Source organism: Plectropomus leopardus, chromosome 9 (assembly GCF_008729295.1).
Source record: "Plectropomus leopardus isolate mb chromosome 9, YSFRI_Pleo_2.0, whole genome shotgun sequence".
NCBI lineage: Eukaryota > Metazoa > Chordata > Actinopteri > Perciformes > Serranidae > Plectropomus > Plectropomus leopardus.
In genome coordinates this window covers 4,062,055-4,078,925 of record NC_056471.1, presented here as the reverse complement: position 1 = coordinate 4,078,925, position 16,871 = coordinate 4,062,055, and the positions used below count along the sequence as shown (strand labels likewise).

The 16,871-nt window shown below is 38.1% G+C and overlaps 2 protein-coding genes across 4 annotated transcripts in view; one reads left to right on the top strand and one right to left on the bottom strand.

Moving 5' to 3' along the window:
* hars (histidyl-tRNA synthetase) overlaps positions 1-2,743 on the bottom strand; it is a 15,549-nt gene extending 12,806 nt beyond the window's left edge. Inside the window, exons 1-2 of one of the 2 annotated variants that reach the window (XM_042492989.1) lie at positions 2,577-2,665; positions 135-534 (exon numbers count right to left, since the gene is read on the bottom strand). In XM_042492989.1, coding sequence (XP_042348923.1) covers positions 135-245 — 111 coding nt within the window. In that variant the 5' untranslated portion in view covers positions 246-534; positions 2,577-2,665. Of the gene's footprint in view, positions 1-134; positions 535-2,576 lie in introns of both variants that reach the window. The other variant, XM_042492990.1, reaches the window with a different exon arrangement.
* mlsl (malate synthase-like) lies at positions 2,080-16,871 on the top strand. 2 transcript variants are annotated; one of them, XM_042492987.1, is made up of 15 exons: positions 2,080-2,564; positions 5,861-5,989; positions 6,075-6,293; positions 7,326-7,416; positions 7,571-7,647; positions 9,584-9,694; positions 9,804-9,863; positions 11,223-11,379; positions 12,053-12,251; positions 13,392-13,470; positions 13,561-13,653; positions 14,304-14,376; positions 14,474-14,541; positions 15,411-15,535; positions 15,738-16,871. In XM_042492987.1, exons 1-15 carry the CDS (start codon positions 2,499-2,501, stop codon positions 15,907-15,909), a joined length of 1,719 nt encoding a protein of 572 aa, XP_042348921.1. In that variant the 5' UTR covers positions 2,080-2,498; the 3' UTR covers positions 15,910-16,871. The 2 variants fall into 2 exon arrangements, with proteins under 2 accessions (XP_042348921.1, XP_042348922.1); XM_042492988.1 differs by lacking the exon at positions 2,080-2,564 and adding an exon at positions 4,016-4,044.

The following is a 16,871-nucleotide window of genomic DNA, read 5'->3' as shown; positions in this document are numbered from 1 at the left end:
AACAAACAAACACACACCAGAAGATGATAAACTTTAGTGAACACTTACTGGAGAGGTTTTTCTTCTTACGTGTCATACTGCATTGGTCGACATCAATGAGAAACTTGAAAAAACACATCTTAAAAAGGCCCTACCTGAGCCACAGTGATCCCAGTGTGAGAATGCAGAGATCGGACGCGTGTGGCAGTCCGAAAGCCCACCAGACCAGAGCAGGCACGAATACAAAACATGCCCAGCATGTTCATCAAAAAGCAGGGACAAAATAACAAAAAAAAAAATCCAGAAATTGGACAGGCAAAAGTTCAGGAGTGCATCATGGGTACAGCAACGTCCATTGGTATTGCACAGGGCCAGCCACAGCAGCCAATCACAGTGGTCAGTAGAAGTCCAACGAGGAAGTGAGTTTAGCAGTGATGTCAAGGGGGGTTGGATTCGCCAGAGACGGTGAGGTAGATGATGGTGATGATGAAGGGTGAGGCATCAAGGGACCGTCAGGCAGGAAGAACAGGAGAAAAGTGGTAAGCAACCCTAGCACTAGGGGAGGGCAGGGCATCATCATCATCACAGCGTGGAGGATAGAACATGAGATCACATGAAACCAAGTCAATCAAAGAAGCCAGCCCAATGAAGCGCGCACACGCACACACACACACACACACACGCATGCATGCGCACGCGCGCACACACACACACACACACACACAGACTCCTGCTCAGACCATAGTATCAAATCTATGTGTCAGAGGCATTTAAACTCCCCAAAGCCAATGGTGAAATCCTCAGTAGGGTTGCAGCAATATCGCAGTTTCAAGATACAGTATATCAAAGAAAAACTGACTGTTATCATACCGTGTTATCTACAGTACTGTTATCTACAGTACTGAAAAAAAAATGCAATCCGAAGGAGAATCTTTTTTTGCACATCTCCATTCTCCCTTGGTTGTCTTTTTACACATAGTTCCATTGAAAAAAGTCAAAATTTAAAAATATAATAGTGTTTGTTTAACCAAAAAAATCCTTTGTTTTTAGGCTAATTATAGCTAATAATAATAATAACATTTGCATACAACTGGATACTATGGTACCATAAAACTCTGTTTTTTTCTGAGGTTATGTTACTGTGAAAATCCCATACTGTAGCAACCCTAGTCCTAGGGGTTAAAGACAAGTTTTACTGTCTCTCAGTCCCTGACATAACAGCAGAGAATAAAGGAAACAGGATGAAAACAGAAGAGAGACTAATTAACCCTGCTTTCTGTTAATAACTGGCACATACACGGATCAGTCACAACACTTAAACCACTGACAGGTGAAATGAATAACATTGATCATTTCATTACAATTAGGGATGCATGATAACATCAGCACAACATTGGTGTAGGCAGCTATTGGCTTTAAAATGAAATATTAGAATCGGCCAACATGCTGATTGCTGCTGATATCACAACAAAAAAAATGTTTTTTAATTGCCACAGTGAAGGTGTGTTGAATAATTTTCCTCATTTTAAACAATGTATACATTTCACACAGAAAAGCACTGCATTTTATGTCTCCATCTGCTGATGGGCCATCATGATAAGAGTATAGGTAATATGATGTTGATTCATAACAGACCACAGAAAACAGAACAGCAAAGAGGCACCTGGAGACACCTGGTTAGTCACTTTCAGTTGTCAACAAGCTCCTTTAAATTTCCACTGACACCTCACTGCGTTAATAAGACTAGTTATTGCATCAGCTAACCTCCTTACACATTTTCTGATAAACACGCTCAATATTTTAATGCAATCTGGCCGAGTTGTCTACAAACGTCAATTTACAAATCAAATGAACCAACGCCGTATCTGTTTTTAGTCAGTTGGCTACTTTTCTGTCATTTCCGTATAGCTATACTAGCACTAGCTAGCTGAGAGTGGTTAGCTGACGGGCTGGTTAGCCGTTGAAGCAACTCAAATGCTAGCTGTTAGCCGGTTCGGCTAGAATGAAAATACTTTTACAAGCAGGACTTTTCTGTGTAATATGTGCATATTTTGGCAGCTGGTGTAATAATAGACCAAACAGCCAGCTAGTGACCCCGGTGAACGTAGCTAGCTGTTATGACGTTTTTACACTTTGCCAAATATCATTCAAAATTAGAGCAATTTCGGGTCGACTAACTTATCACGGAGCACATATGCACCGTAGACTATAATGAGTGACGTTTTCTATATAAATAAAGCCTTCCAGTTAATTCGGCATACATATGACAGAAAAAGATGTGCATATAGTAGGGATAATGTGTACCGAATAAAGCAGTGACTCATTCAATATCAAACAGCAGTGGGTGAGCTGTGGGTAACACGATGTAGTGTTACCGCAGTAATATGACAGAAAGTTAAACGGTTGATTTAGACATTTCCAGTCAACTACGCAGTATGAATGAAGTTCTTCTAATATTGAGTGTAATTTTATCGGGGCTGGCTAGTTAGCAACGCTGTTCTGTTAAATGCCAAACTGACATGCTGTTCACCACATGTTTAAAAAACTGCCTAAGCATCAGTAGCAGCATTAGCTCCGTGCTAACTGTGAGTACTGACCTGCTCTTTGCTCGCCTTCTCTGACTTTAACTTCCGAACGACTTCACCTTGGACTTTAATAGCCTCTTGTATCTGTGCCTTGTCTGCCATGGCTTTGCATTAATGTACAGCACCGCTAAACTACGTTCACCCCCGGTGTTCCTGTAGCAATCAAAACTGGGAAGGCGTACAGCGGATACGGAAACACGTTATACTGCCTGTTGATATTTTCTAAGTAAAATACTTCCTGGAGAAAGTAAAGGAAAATAATACTCTTTCGGATTTTATTTGGAGAAGGTGTTTAGCAGTATTTTCAGTAAAGATAAGCAGGGAGAGTCTACCATTCTCTGGACTGCAAAATTGGAAACAGGGGAGGCACTCTAAATAATATTTGAGGCACTGGGGAGGTTGTGTTTTTGAGTTAGCTCCAGGAAGAGACAACATTAAATGGCCATTTTGTATTCCTTTAAATACCCTCTTAACCTTAGGATTTCATTTTCAAGTCTGACTGAAGTTTTGAACAATCTAGAGCCATGCAAAGTCACTGATATTATTCTGGACACTGCTGCCACTGCAGTGTATGCAATGGTTTATTTTGCTTGCTGTAATTTATGTATTATGGTGGCCCTGTGGGACAAAACACTATACCATTTCAGAAAACACTATAACATTTCAGAAAACACCAAATTTCCCCAAACACTTCAACATTACCCAAAACAAAACATTTCAGAAAACAAAATAACATTTCCTAAAACACAGTGCAGACAGCAGTAGTAGTATAAATGTTATTTTGTTTTCTGAAATGTGGTAGTGTTTGGGGAAATGTAGTGTTTTGGGAAATTTTTTTTTAGTTTCTGAAATGTTGCAGTATTTTTGGAAATGTTATTTTGTTTTCTAAAATGTTTTCTGAAATAATGTTTTGACCCTCAGGGCCACCGTAGTGTGTAAGTGTGTGTGTAATACATTTTGTTGTTTTATGTGTGGTTGTCATGCTCTGTACTCTGCTAAGGTGCACACAACTGGTGTGATAATGCCATTTTTAAGGAGAATTTGCAATTTACTGAAGAAATCAGCTGTTTGTTTTGTGATAACACCCTCCACACTTTTTGCTTGTGGCATTGGCTCCATATCTCTATTCGGTGTGAATATATAAAAAAAATATGGCCGGAGGGAGGGTCATGTATTCCCCCCATTAAGGCCATGATTAAAAAATAAAGAAAGAAAGAAAGTCACATCCCCGCCCCTCACCTCCTGCATTTTATGCATAAAATATATTTTACAATTCTTAAGATGCCAAAGTTTGTAGTGTTGCCAGCGTAGGGAATTCGGTGTTTAAATAAACTCATATCTCATTGTACAGAATCTACACATAAAGGACTTTAAACTCTTCATACAAACAAACATCTTCCTGTTTAAACAGTGACCAAAGTAAGTCTATAACCAAAGTCCACTTCCACTGAGTGAACAGAGACCTGTCACCAGCATGTCTGTGAGTATCACCAGCTTGCTTTATTTCACAGCTAAATAGACACTATGGACAATAAAGAATGTCACATTATGGATGATGAAAAGGAACAACTGCAGGAGGCGGTAACAGTGCATTGCATGATGGACTTTGAACTTCAGAGCAGTTTCATTTGTGCTTTTTGATACACATCTGTGGTATGACAAGCGTTAGGAATTTCCTGTGAATGAAAGTGGTCAAAATAAAACATTGGTGGTTTGCTGTAACCACTAATATACCGGGGCACTCTTGAAACACATACCCGAATGGCTTCCTGTATTCTAAATTAGGCTTTATGTTTTTATTTCATGTTATAATTTAAAAAGATGTCACTCACAGTAATGGACCCACAGAGAGTTATCTCTGCATCTCCCCTCAGCTATATGAAGCATTTTAGCATCTTTCAGCCCATTGCTTTTAACCACCTTACATTCATTATAAAGAGACTGTATGCCAAAACATTTGGCATATTAACTTTGTACCAGGTACAAGGAGCAAGAAATGTATTTTTTTGGGGGGGGGGGGGTTAATCTACCTTGTACTTTGTTATAATTTTTTTCAACTTCTCCAACCATATTGTACAGATGGTTCTTTAAGTGTTGGTATCCAGCACCAACATGCCTATTAAGTTTTTATGACACCCCCATACCAGAGATAATCCTGACTCAAGGCATTATTATTTGGGGTTGTCTGTTCTTCCATTCACCCCACTCTTTTAAATGCAATATCTCAAGAACACCTGTAGGGAATTTCTTCAAATTTAGTAAAACATCCACTTGAAATGAATAATCTACAAAATCAATGTTAGGGCTCAAAGCTCAAATGTAAAGATTACTGTGACCTCACATCTCTATCTCATGAATGCAAAATCTCAGGAACATCTGTAAGGAAGTTCTTCAAATTTGGCACAAATGTCCACTTGGAAAAACTGATTACGTTTTGGTGGTCAAAGGTCAACGTCATCATGATTTTGCAACCATGCCCTTCTCATGAACGGGATATCTCAAGAACACCTTTAGGGAATTTCTTCAGATTTGGCACAAATGTCCAATTTGAGTCAGAGATGAACTGATAGAAATTTGGTGGTCAAAGGTGAAAGGTCAAAGTCAGTATGATTGCATTCACTGCATTCTTTTGAATGTGGCATCCTAAGAACACCTTAATGGTATTTCTTCAGATTTGACACAAACATCCATTATGACTCAAGAATGGACTGAATTTGGTGGTCAAAGGTCAGGGTCATTGTGACCATGCATGTTTTTTAAGAACACTTTGAGGAAATTTCTACAAATTTTGCAAAAAATGTCCAGTTTGGTTGTCAAAAGTCAAAGGTCAAGGTCACGTGATCTCAAAAGATATTGTTTTTGGCCATAACTTAAGAATTCATATACTAATTATGATATTTTATATCCAAAACGTCAAAAGGTCAACTTCCCTGTGACATCATTATGTAATGCAAAAACACTTTTCTGGCTATTACTTAGCACAATAAGTCAGGAAGAGGAGACATTTGACCAGATATTGAATTGGTGACACTAATCTTGGGTGTCAAGCTTGAAACTTTGCTGAGGGTAGAGATCTGAGCCATCAATTTGTGATGTGAGTGAAACAGCCATCTTTTCATAGACACAGATGTAAAAAGTAACTGCAACTTGATGGGTTCACGCAAGCTGTTATTCTAGTTCATAATGAATCTGTATTTGTAAGTGATGCCCCCTAAAGTTAGCTCCTTTTTGCAAATATGGAGACTGATCAACCAACGTGATACACACTCTGATATGCTGACCCTCTTTGTCGGCAGGGTCCAGTCAGGATGGAGCTGTCCCCCCCCCCATCAGGTCTAGAAACAGAATATAAGACTCTTTTCACCACAGAGTGCCTCCTCTTGCTCCACGAGCTGATCTCCACCTTTGATGAGGAGGTGGATCAGGTAAGGCAACAGAAAAAGCATTTTTTATGTGATGCATGGAAGACTTGTTTAACTTAGCATGAGGCATCTTCTACACTCTATCCAGGTCCTGCGGTTACGAGTGTCCAGAAAGGCCCATTTGGACCTTTCAGGTGACCTGCCAAACTTTCTGGAAAGTACCGCACATATCAGGAGAGACCCAGCCTGGAGGGTGCTCCCCGTCCCCCCGAGGCTCCAGAGAAGACACGTGGATATCGGGGACCTGGCTCCCTGCGATACCCAGCGCTTCATTAAAGCTCTCCAGTCACCAGCACAAGGAATACAGGTACCACCTCTGTCATTTACCTGTAATCAGCACTGTAACTGTGTATTGTAATACATGTTCTCATCCCCAATTCATCAAATACAACAGTTTAGTCAGTGTACCTGTGCTTCAAACTATAATGCTCTACATACTGTTAACCCTTAGGGCCTGCTTTAATATTACACACACTGGTTTCACTCTGCGCACAAAATGTGCTTTTCAAAATCAAACACAAAAAAAATATTATCCATTAATATTATCTTCTACATTCATTGAGTTAATTTTTAACCAACATCAGTCCTTTTCATACATATCAATTAATTTAATTAATTTTAATCAAATTAATTTTCATAACTTTAACCCTTTAAATGCCAGGTTTTTGTCCTGATTCCTCTATTCCAAGATATTTTTTTTATTCATTTATTTTTGTGATGATCAGAGCTTGGGATATGTCAATGATTTGAGGTAACATTAATTGTGACAGTGCTCCGAGTGAAAGTAACATGTATTTTCTCCATATGCCAAATATGGTAAAAAAAATAAATAAAAAAAAAAAAGTAAAAACTACAATTCCCAAGCCAAAAGGCCAAAATGACACCCAGCAATAATACAATGAATGTTTTTATGCTTTGATGGCTGAGGGACCAAAAATTGCATTTGAATGGGTTTCCATGGTGCATTTTTTTGTACTTAACAGAATTAATGTAACAATTTTGTTTATACAGTCTATTTATTAGCTAGAAATTCCAAGATTAAACAAAATACAGACTTGCCTAAATGTATGCCATATGCATGAACACAGACAAAATTATCCAAATATGAAGAATGAAAAGTGTGTAAAATGCATCAAATAGTTTTTAGCAGTTTTTTCTTCAGCAGGAATTTGACTACAATCATAACATTAGGAAATATAAAAGCTAAATTAATGTTCATGTATTTCAATGTTTTTTTTCACTTTTGAACTGTTATTAATTTATCAGCAAAACGTTAATTCGTCCAGTATTTTCTGTGTTTTATGATAACGCTCAGCTGAAATTCTCTCTTCGCTTTCAGGTGGACTTTGATGATGGGAACTGCCCCACATATTATAACCAGGTCAAAGGCATTTATAATGTTTTTAAGGCGGTTCACAACCACTTCCCCAGTAAGTGGTGTACTTTATATTGCTACCCATGCTGGCTGAGCCAGGGTAGCAAGTATGAAATGTTCACAGATACTTGTGTGGTTGCACATATGTGACAAATGAGTTAACAGTGATGCACCAAACCACTCATCCACCTCCCCCCATATGTTCACAGGTGTTCCGCACATCTCTCGGGCTCCAGTGCTGATGCTTCGTCCTCGCGCCTGGAACATAGTGGAGCACAACCTGATGGTAGTATAACATCTGAGCTTCATCACTTTATTTAGTCAGTGCAGATCTGAAGTGGCCAAATGTTAATTAACACTAACTAGTTTGATTTTGAAAATTAAATAAAACTGTATTATATTTTGTTAACCCTTTAACACCTGGACCATCATCAGTTTTCTTTCCTTTAACAAGCATTAAAACCGCTGAAAAAAAAAGGTTTCTTGGGGGAAAAAAAGAGCAGTGAGCAACTTGGCATAAGGTACACAACTGCAAGAAATTAGGAAAAGACAAGAAATTAGTCAGTCATTTCCTGTAACCGCTTGTCCTAGTAAGGGTCGCGGGGGGGCTGGAGCCAATCTCAGCTGTCATTGTGCGGAAGGCGGGGTACACCCTGGACAGGTCGCCAGACTATCTCAGGGCTGACACATATAGACAGACAACCATACACGCTCACAGTCACACCTAAGGGCAATTTAGGGTCACCAATCAACCTGAGCTGCATGTCTTTGGACTGTGGGAGGAAGCCGGAGACCCCGGAGAGAACCCACGCAGACACGGGGAGAACATGCAAACTTCGCACAGAAGGGCCCCCGCCCATGAACCGAACCCCGTTCCAACCGGGTTTCGAACCAGGGACCCTCTTGCTGTGAGGCAACTATGCCACGACGCCACCGTGCTGCCTGAGATGAAATTATTAGAAGTGTATTTAACAAAAATAGGGTAAATTTTCCAAACATACAATATTATAATATATTATAATATTTACATCTTCAAAAATGTGTCACAGAAATATGTACACTTAAGTCATTGCTTTTTATTTTAACAAACAAGAAAACAACTAAACAAAAAACCCCAAAACAAAACAAAAAAACCCCCGATTTGCTCAGGTTTTGTGGGATTTGAAGTCACAGTGTGTGGGGCCTGGAAACGTGACTTTGGCGACTCCTGGTGGTAGCATAAAAAAGACAGTGTTAGAAAACACTTTTCTCGTTCTTCTGTCAGAATAATGTGAAAGAGGATATAACCTCATAAAAACTGACAGAGGGTCATTTCTAAAGTTGCGCTGATTTCTTAAACGTAGCACTGGAATTATACTATAATTAAAAAAACCTGTCTCATTTCATATGCTGATTATAGTATTTTCACACAAAATATGTGAACATTTTACAACTTTTTAGCCAATAAAATAATACAGGGTTCAGCAATTCTCTCAATATTTTTATCTGTGGTCATGTAGAGTGGCTTTGAAAGAATGTTCAAAATTATGTTAGAAAAGGAATTTAATAAATATAATTTTTAATTTTTGTTTTGGTTTCTGTAGGACATGTTCTAAGGCTGGAGAAGATTTGTTGGGGGAACTCTTAATATCAGCATTTTTTTTTAAGATTTGGCCACAGCACTGGCTTTTGGTTAAAAATACCAAACTTTATTGGTTCTAACTGCCCAAATGTGATGACTTACTGTTTTTCCATTTTTATATTTGTATGTATGTATAATAAATACTATTAGATTATTGAGTTTCTGTGAGGTTTAAGCCTTAATGCCTGCCTAAGCTCCACCTGGCATAGATAACCACAGAAGTCGCAATACAACTTAGATTAATTGAAATGATAATTGCTGAAATATGTTAGGGTTGAAAACCTCAAGAAAAAAGAAAAACAAAATCATGTTAGTTAATTCAGCCAACAAATTCATTCATGAACAATACAAATCATGTTAGCAACATCAACCAATCTATGTCTTAAATAAAATCGCTGGTGTCAATCAAATTTTTAAATATATGTTTTATTTCAAATAATATTTTAGTTCATGGCTTAACACAGACAAAATAAGCACGTTTTTCAAAATCACTCTGAGATGCGTATTTGTCATTGTTTATGGGCTAAATTAGTAGGCTCTATGAGTAATTGAAAGACAATAATCCATACATACAGAAGACGTCATATGTGTTGTTTTTCAGGTGGAGGGGAAGGAAGCTCCTGGTCCTCTCTTTGACTTTGGACTCCTCATGTTTCACTGTGGGAAGACACTTTTTGAAAACAAGAGTGGACCCTTTTTCTACCTTTCAAAAGTAACACACACAAACACACACACACACACACACACACACACACACACACACAGATTTGTCATATGAAAACAGTCAATATGAGGCTCTAATGTTCCTCCTTGTTTTCCAGGTGGAGAGCTTCATGGAGGCCAGACTGTGGAACAACATATTTGTTTGGACACAACACAAGGTCTGTGTGTGTGTGTGTGTGTGTGTGTGTGTGTGTATGTATACAGAATAATGTACAGTGTAGATATGTTTCACTTTCAGTTAATTTTTAAATAGTAAGCTTTTACAAAAAATTGTGTTTTGGATGTATTCAGCACACGACTGGATAAATGAGACTTATGTTAGACTACATGAGTTGCGTGAGAAATTGTTGTTTTGACATGTAGGTTTGCCATTGTTAAATGTGGCCCGCGTTCATTAAGTATTTTCTCTGTTTTGGATTCTTCGTCACTGGAGGCATGTGAGAAAATCATGAATTAAACGTGACACGAGGGGAGTCATTAATACATGTGGTCATTTATCAGTCATCTATTTAAACCTGATCGTTTTGATATTACATCAGATTTGATTGGTTTGAAATGAGCAGGTAAAGTAGACTTTGTTGTTGTGAATGATGATACTGGCTGCCAGGAGACAGGTTTAGGCTCAGTTTACAGTCAACAGAGTCATGTAGTTTTGAAGACAGCTCAGAATATTTCTCTGTGAACTGAAAATGATGAGAAAATGGAGTGAAAACATAAATGCCAATTTTTGGACACCATCTTTCAGGGAGTGTCAGTTAGGCTGCCACTGCTGACTGTGTTTTAGCTTATTGTTGTTGTTGGCAGCGTAGGTTGAGTGGTGTATTATGGCCACTGTTAAGGAAAAAAAAACCAAAAAAAACAAAACTAAGATTAGATTAGATTTAATAATATTTCAAAAATCGGGTTATACTATTAAGAAAAAAATACATGCCGGGATGAAGGAAACAGAAGAGAGCATTCTGTCAGCTGAGAGATAAGAATGGCCTGAAGTTAAAAGTTTTACCAATAACTCTGATATTAATGAAGGAAATAACATGATGTTTGAGTCACATAATCAGACTTGCTGTAAGCCAGCGACTACTTTCAGGCAGAAAGAGGCACAACTTCATGGCATGACAAAAAAAAAAAAGCGTGTTGGGATTTACGAGTGCCATTTTATTTCTATGGTAGACAAATCAAATCCAACATTGACTCTCGAAAGAGCCAGTGCGTTGGCACACAGGAGAAGTCTGTAACCTCACCGCTAGATATCACTAAATTCTTCACACTGGATCTTCAGTGTGTCACTTACAGCATTTCAGCTGGAGATTTTCGTATTGCAGGTTTACTGTTAAATCTTACTTTGCATTTTTAAATTGCCATTTCATGAACTCAGATCAGAATTTTAATTCTTTTTATTTTCATTTCTTTTAAACATTCATGAATACCCTGATTTTTGCCAGTCGTAGTTTAAAAACAATGTATGAAATGGTCCTTTATATGTAGTTGTATCTAACTGATTTTGTGTGCGTGTGTAGTTGGGCCTTCCACTGGGCAGCATCAAGGCGACGGTGCTGATTGAAAATGTATTAGCAGCATTTGAAATGGAGGAGATTCTCTACGAGCTGCGGGAGCATTCAGCAGGACTCAACTGTGGCATCTGGGATTATTCAGCCTCCTTCGTCAATAAGTTTGGTGAGCCGCAGCCTCTGAATTTAAGCCCCTGATAACCCGTGAAACCCAGTGTTTTTCACCAAGCCTCTGAAACCAATCATTGCTTCTCAGGTTAAGTCAGGCGCCAAATAACAATTAGGTTTAACCCTTTGAAACCCGTTTTTTTTTTTAAATCTTTACTCCTTTAATAAACATGCAGAGAAGGCAATGAGCAATTTGAGCATAAATGACTCAAAACTTGGCAAGAAATTAGTAAAGAGTATAACGAAATGACTTGAAAAATTAGTAAATAAATAAATTAAAAAATAACCTGAAAAAAAGTGTTAAGAAATTATAAGAATTCTGTAAAATAATTTCAAGTAAATGATAATTTGTTAGAAATATTTTTTTTCCCCTAGCTACGATTGTCTTTTTGACATTTCTTACCAAGTTCTTTATTATCTTTTTTCCCATGTTTTTGAAAGAAATCACACCAATCTGCTCTAGGTTCAAATAATTTTTATTCTCATGAAAGGCATCTGAAGGCAACACAAGACAAATGATGTGGCTCCAGGTTTCAAAGCGTTAATAAAACTGATTTATTATTATTAATAACTTTTTACAATGAACAGATTATAAACAAATTTTGTGGTAAAAAAAGCTTTGTCTTTGTCACTTTGAAGTCAAGAGATCATGTTTTGTGTTCCTCCTCCAGGTCACCGCCAGGCCTTCCTGCTGCCGGACCGCAGTAAATATGTGAACATGGAGAAGCGTTTTCTACGCAGCTACATGGACCTGCTGGTTCAGACGTGTCACCGGAGAGGGGCCCTGGCCACAGGAGGCATGGCAGCCCTGCTGCTGCCTCAGGAGCCAATCAGTGACTCCCACAGGACAGTGTTGGCTACTGTGACCAGGTAGGAACTCCACTGTACATGTGTAAAGTGTTGGAGTGTAGAAAATGTGAACTTACTGACGGATTCACTGTGGTTGTGCTTTCTTTCAAATTTCACGAATCACGAATTTGTGTGTGAACTGTTTGTAGAAGGAAATTTACGTGTTTTCTGCCATTCATCAACATGTTAGTAGCTCCAATCTTTTCGTAGGCGTAGGTACTAACAAAATCGACACCTGCCTCTGACTGCTTGCATCACTTATGTAAATAAGGAATGCAAATAAATATTACTTGGCGTTATTAGAAATTACAATTTTAATTCATATTGTGCTCTGTTATGTTCAGTTTTGGTCCCGAGTCTGATTAAAAACCCAAATCTGTTCTGTAAAAATAAGCCTCTCTTATATTCACACCCTTACACAATTATACCTGCAGTATAATCTACACATAACCACTTTTTGATAAGGGCTGTGTGAGTGAGTGAGTGTAAGTGTGAGTTAAAATTTGAAATTCACACACGCACACACACACACACACACAATTTAACATCTAATAGTGTAATACAATACAGCAACATATCAGTCGTAGCGTGTATTCGACTGCAGAATGAGTGCTTTAAATATTGGTTCTTTAGCTACATTTTTAGCTCGTAATATGACTCAACATTTAGTAAGATGCAGGACTTTTATTTGTAATGGAGTAATTTGACATTATTGTATTGGTACTTTTACTTAACCTCTTGAAACCTGAGCACATTAGTTTGAGTTATTTCAGAGACATGGGACAATGAGCAGCACTGCCTGAATGCAGCACAGTGCGACTGATGTCAATCCAGGTTCTGAATACGCCTTCCACCACTGCACACAGCAGAGCAAAAACTCAATGAAAAGCAGAGGACTTTGAGGACAAAATGTCTTTGCCCAGCTGATGTCCATCACACTTAAACTGGTGTTGGAAGGTCCAACTGAAAAGCTCCTTCTCTGCTAACAACCTTTATGACATAAAGGATGTCATTAATCACAAGAATCCTGAGTTATTGCTACGACATGCTAATGAACCACATAGAATACAGTATCATCAGTGTATACACTCACTGGTAATGTCTACATTTTTAACCTTAAAAATGTTGACAGCTCTATCTCTGTTTCCTCCCACCTGTCAGACTGAAGTTGCTGGAGATCAACGCAGGTGTGGATGGTTTCATGGTTTATGATCTGAGCTTGATTAAGCCCATGCAGAAAGTAAGCACCGCACCATGAGCCATACAAAGCTTTCTATACATACAGAGTGGCTAACAATGATAATTCATGGTCATTCTTCACGTCTTCCAGCTCTTCAAGCTCCACACTGAAGGTGATAACCAGCTTCACCAGCTTCGAAATGATGTCACTGTGACTCCTGATGACCTGCTGTCCATGCCTTCAGTAAGTTGTTCCAGAATCTAAAGGACACACCCTGTAAAGCTGTAACATTTTAACATTACTGTATAACTCATTCAGATTCAGCCATTGGTTGCAAATCCATCTATTTTCATTTAGACTGAAACAAATACCCTCTTCTGGCCTTTGTGTCGCAATTTTCAGATTTAGTAGGAATTTGTTTTAATTACTGCAGATATTTTTGTGAGGGAATAACACATTTCTAACTCATGGGTAACAAGTAAAATGGAAAACCACTGTTAGTTTTCATAGGTACAAAATTAAACTTTGTATTTAAATCCAAGACAGAGGAGGAGTTGTTGAGTAATAGGTTAGTTCATAGCCAGTATTAATATAGTACCTAGTCAGTCATAGCACATAGTCAGGTTTTGTTTCCCCATGAGCCTCCAGAAGAGCTTCAGTGCTCCTAATCATAGAATCTCCAACTCAATTGAACTCTACTGCAGGAATGAATACAATCATTCAAACATATCTTCCCTCAATTGTTGTTTAGATTTATTTTGTTGATTAAAGAATGTGACAAAGCATGAGAGGGTTGAACATGTAATTCTGACCTTGACAGCTTTATGTAACAGAACTGGACATACTGTATGAGTCTTTAATAATAAAGTATATTTTGATGTATTTTTCCTCAGGGAGGAGTCACCCTTTATGGTTTGAAGTACAACATCGCAGTTGGTGTCCTCTTTATTAATGCTTGGCTCTCAGGTATGTGCACTTACAAGTTATTGTTCTCCTTGTGTTAAAGGGCAGATGGTATTAACATTTAGTGAACAGATTATTAAAATCAAGCTCTATTTTTCAGCTAAAGGACACTTTTTCTACAGAGGACAGGTGGAAGATTCAGCCACAGCAGAGATTTCCAGATCACAGGTAAGTTTAGGATTATGCAATCCAACTTCGGCTCCCATCCCCGTGGGGCTTAATTCACTGCAAATACAAACTCAAAAGCAAAGAGTGTATGTCTCCAAATCTCTAAACATTGATATTATTATGACTACAAAATGTTTTCATGTCTGTAGCTTGTAACATTACGTCACATCCCTCTCACAGAAATGTAAAAAATAAGGGGAAAATGTACCTTTTTGATGTTTAGAGTTTTTTTTTTTTGTTAAACAGCATTGTAAAGCTACGATGAAGGATTTGGGCCATGTTAAAGCGAAAAAAAGTTCGATTTCAAAAACTCATAAAATTATGAGAACAAAGTCACAATTTTGAGAATAATATTGTAATATTATGAGAGAATGAAGTCATTGTTTTACAAGAAAAAGGATGTAATTTATGACAATAAAGTCGTAATATTAAACACAGGTCAACAGGTTGACTGTGTCGGATAGCACAACACCTGCGACAGTGGTTGCCAAGGAGGCTGCCTGTGCACCATAACATAATATCCCCGTTCTCGTAAAAATATGACTTTATTCTTGTAAAATTACAACCTTATTCTCTTTAAATTATAATTTTTTTTCTCGAACAGTCACAACTGTTATAATAATAAGTGTATATTAGTAATATTAATTTATTCTCATAAAATTACGACTTTTTCTCGAGTGAAACTACGACTTTATTTGAGTAATATTCTGCCTTTTTGCTCAGCTTTATTCTTGAAGTCTGAAAAAAACCAAAACAAAACAAGAACTTTCCTCAATGTGGTCCTAAAACTCTGTTGTATAAAGCCATGTTGACTGTGAGAACTATATAACCTGACATAATACTATGTGTGTGTATGTGTGTGTTGTTAGGTGTGGCAGTGGATCCGTCATCAGACTAAGCTGGAAGACGACAGCAGGATGGTGAGCAGGTGGCTGGTGACTGACCTCACCAAGAAGGTGATGATGGAGCTCATGGTGCACTGTCACTCTGTCCGGTAAGCAGACGCTCCTTAAGGACGCCTTTTGAGTGATAAGGACACTATCCATAACATGTATGACGTAAAATCGAGTAAAAAGTATTTTTTGTCTTTCCTGTTGGCAATAGGCGTCTGTAGTTATTTATGTCCATGGAGAACATTCTGTGGTTCTGTGCTATGGCTCAGTGTTACGGTCTGTCTGTCTGTCTGTCTTCTTCAGGGCTAAACAGAGGTTACAAACCGCAGCGGACATGTTCCTGGAGGTGGTCCTAAAGAGGGATTTCCCAGAGTTCATTACCACCTACTTGAATCAGGACCACACCTTTCTCAGCTCACAGAGCACTGAACAGGTGGATGCTGTGGACACAGACATGCCCCTGTCCAAACTGTGAGCTGCAACACTGCTTCCTGTTCTCACCTCAACACTATCTTTACATAGAAACACACTTTGAAGACTTAAAAAATTGCTATGGACATTATTTGTTAGCTATTTTATAGCCATAATCAGTCAGTTAAAGAAAAGATCAAATGATATTGAAAATAGTAATTACTGGCAAAATGTCGTTCAACAGCTTAAATGGTAACAGATTAAAGTATCATGATAGGGTATAAAAGGGCGTCCTCAAAAGGCTTAGTTGTTGTGTGAAAAACTGTATGGACAAATAGTCCAACAGTTTCAAACAACTTTTCTCAATACACATTTACAAATAATTTAAGATATCACCATCTACAATCTGTAATATCATCACAAAGAGAAAGGAGGAGAAAACTGCATGTACGGGGTAAAGCTTAAAAACAATATTGAATGCCCGTGACCTTTGACCCCCTCGGACTGTACCGCATTAAAAACCAGGATGATTGTATTAAGTATTTTACATGGGCTTAGGAACCCTTCGGAAAAATAATTGTCAGTATAATAGTTTGGACAATCCCAGTATACAGGTTTTGGAGCAACATATGCTGCCATCCAGATGTTTTTAAGTGACATCTCTGCTTAATCCAGCAAGACAATGCCTAACCCCACTCTGCATTTGTTACAACAGAGTGGCTCCATAGTAAAAGAGTGCAGGTACTAGACTGACCTGTCTAAAAAAATGTGTGGTGCATTATGAAGCACAAAACAAGATAACCAAGATCCTGGTCTGCCAAGCAACTTCAGTGATATATATCAAGCCAGAACTCACTTTCAAAACTTCAGTTATTAGTGTCCTCATTTCCCAAATGCTTACTGAGTGTTGTTAAAAGGACAGGTGATGTAAAAAAGTGGTAAATATGCTCCTGTCTCAGATTTTTTGGAATGTGTTACAGGCATCAAATTCATAATGAATGTATATTTATGAAACAAAAACAACAA

Bases quoted from the DNA above. Each gene is read 5' to 3' on its own strand.
- mlsl (XM_042492987.1), top strand. From the start codon at position 2,499: ATGCTGTTCACCACATGTTTAAAAAACTGCCTAAGCATCAGTAGCAGC. The intron at 6,294-7,325 runs GTACCACCTCTG...CTTCGCTTTCAG, and splicing joins CACCAGCACAAGGAATACAG to GTGGACTTTGATGATGGGAA. The intron at 14,542-15,410 runs GTAAGTTTAGGA...GTGTGTTGTTAG, and splicing joins CAGAGATTTCCAGATCACAG to GTGTGGCAGTGGATCCGTCA.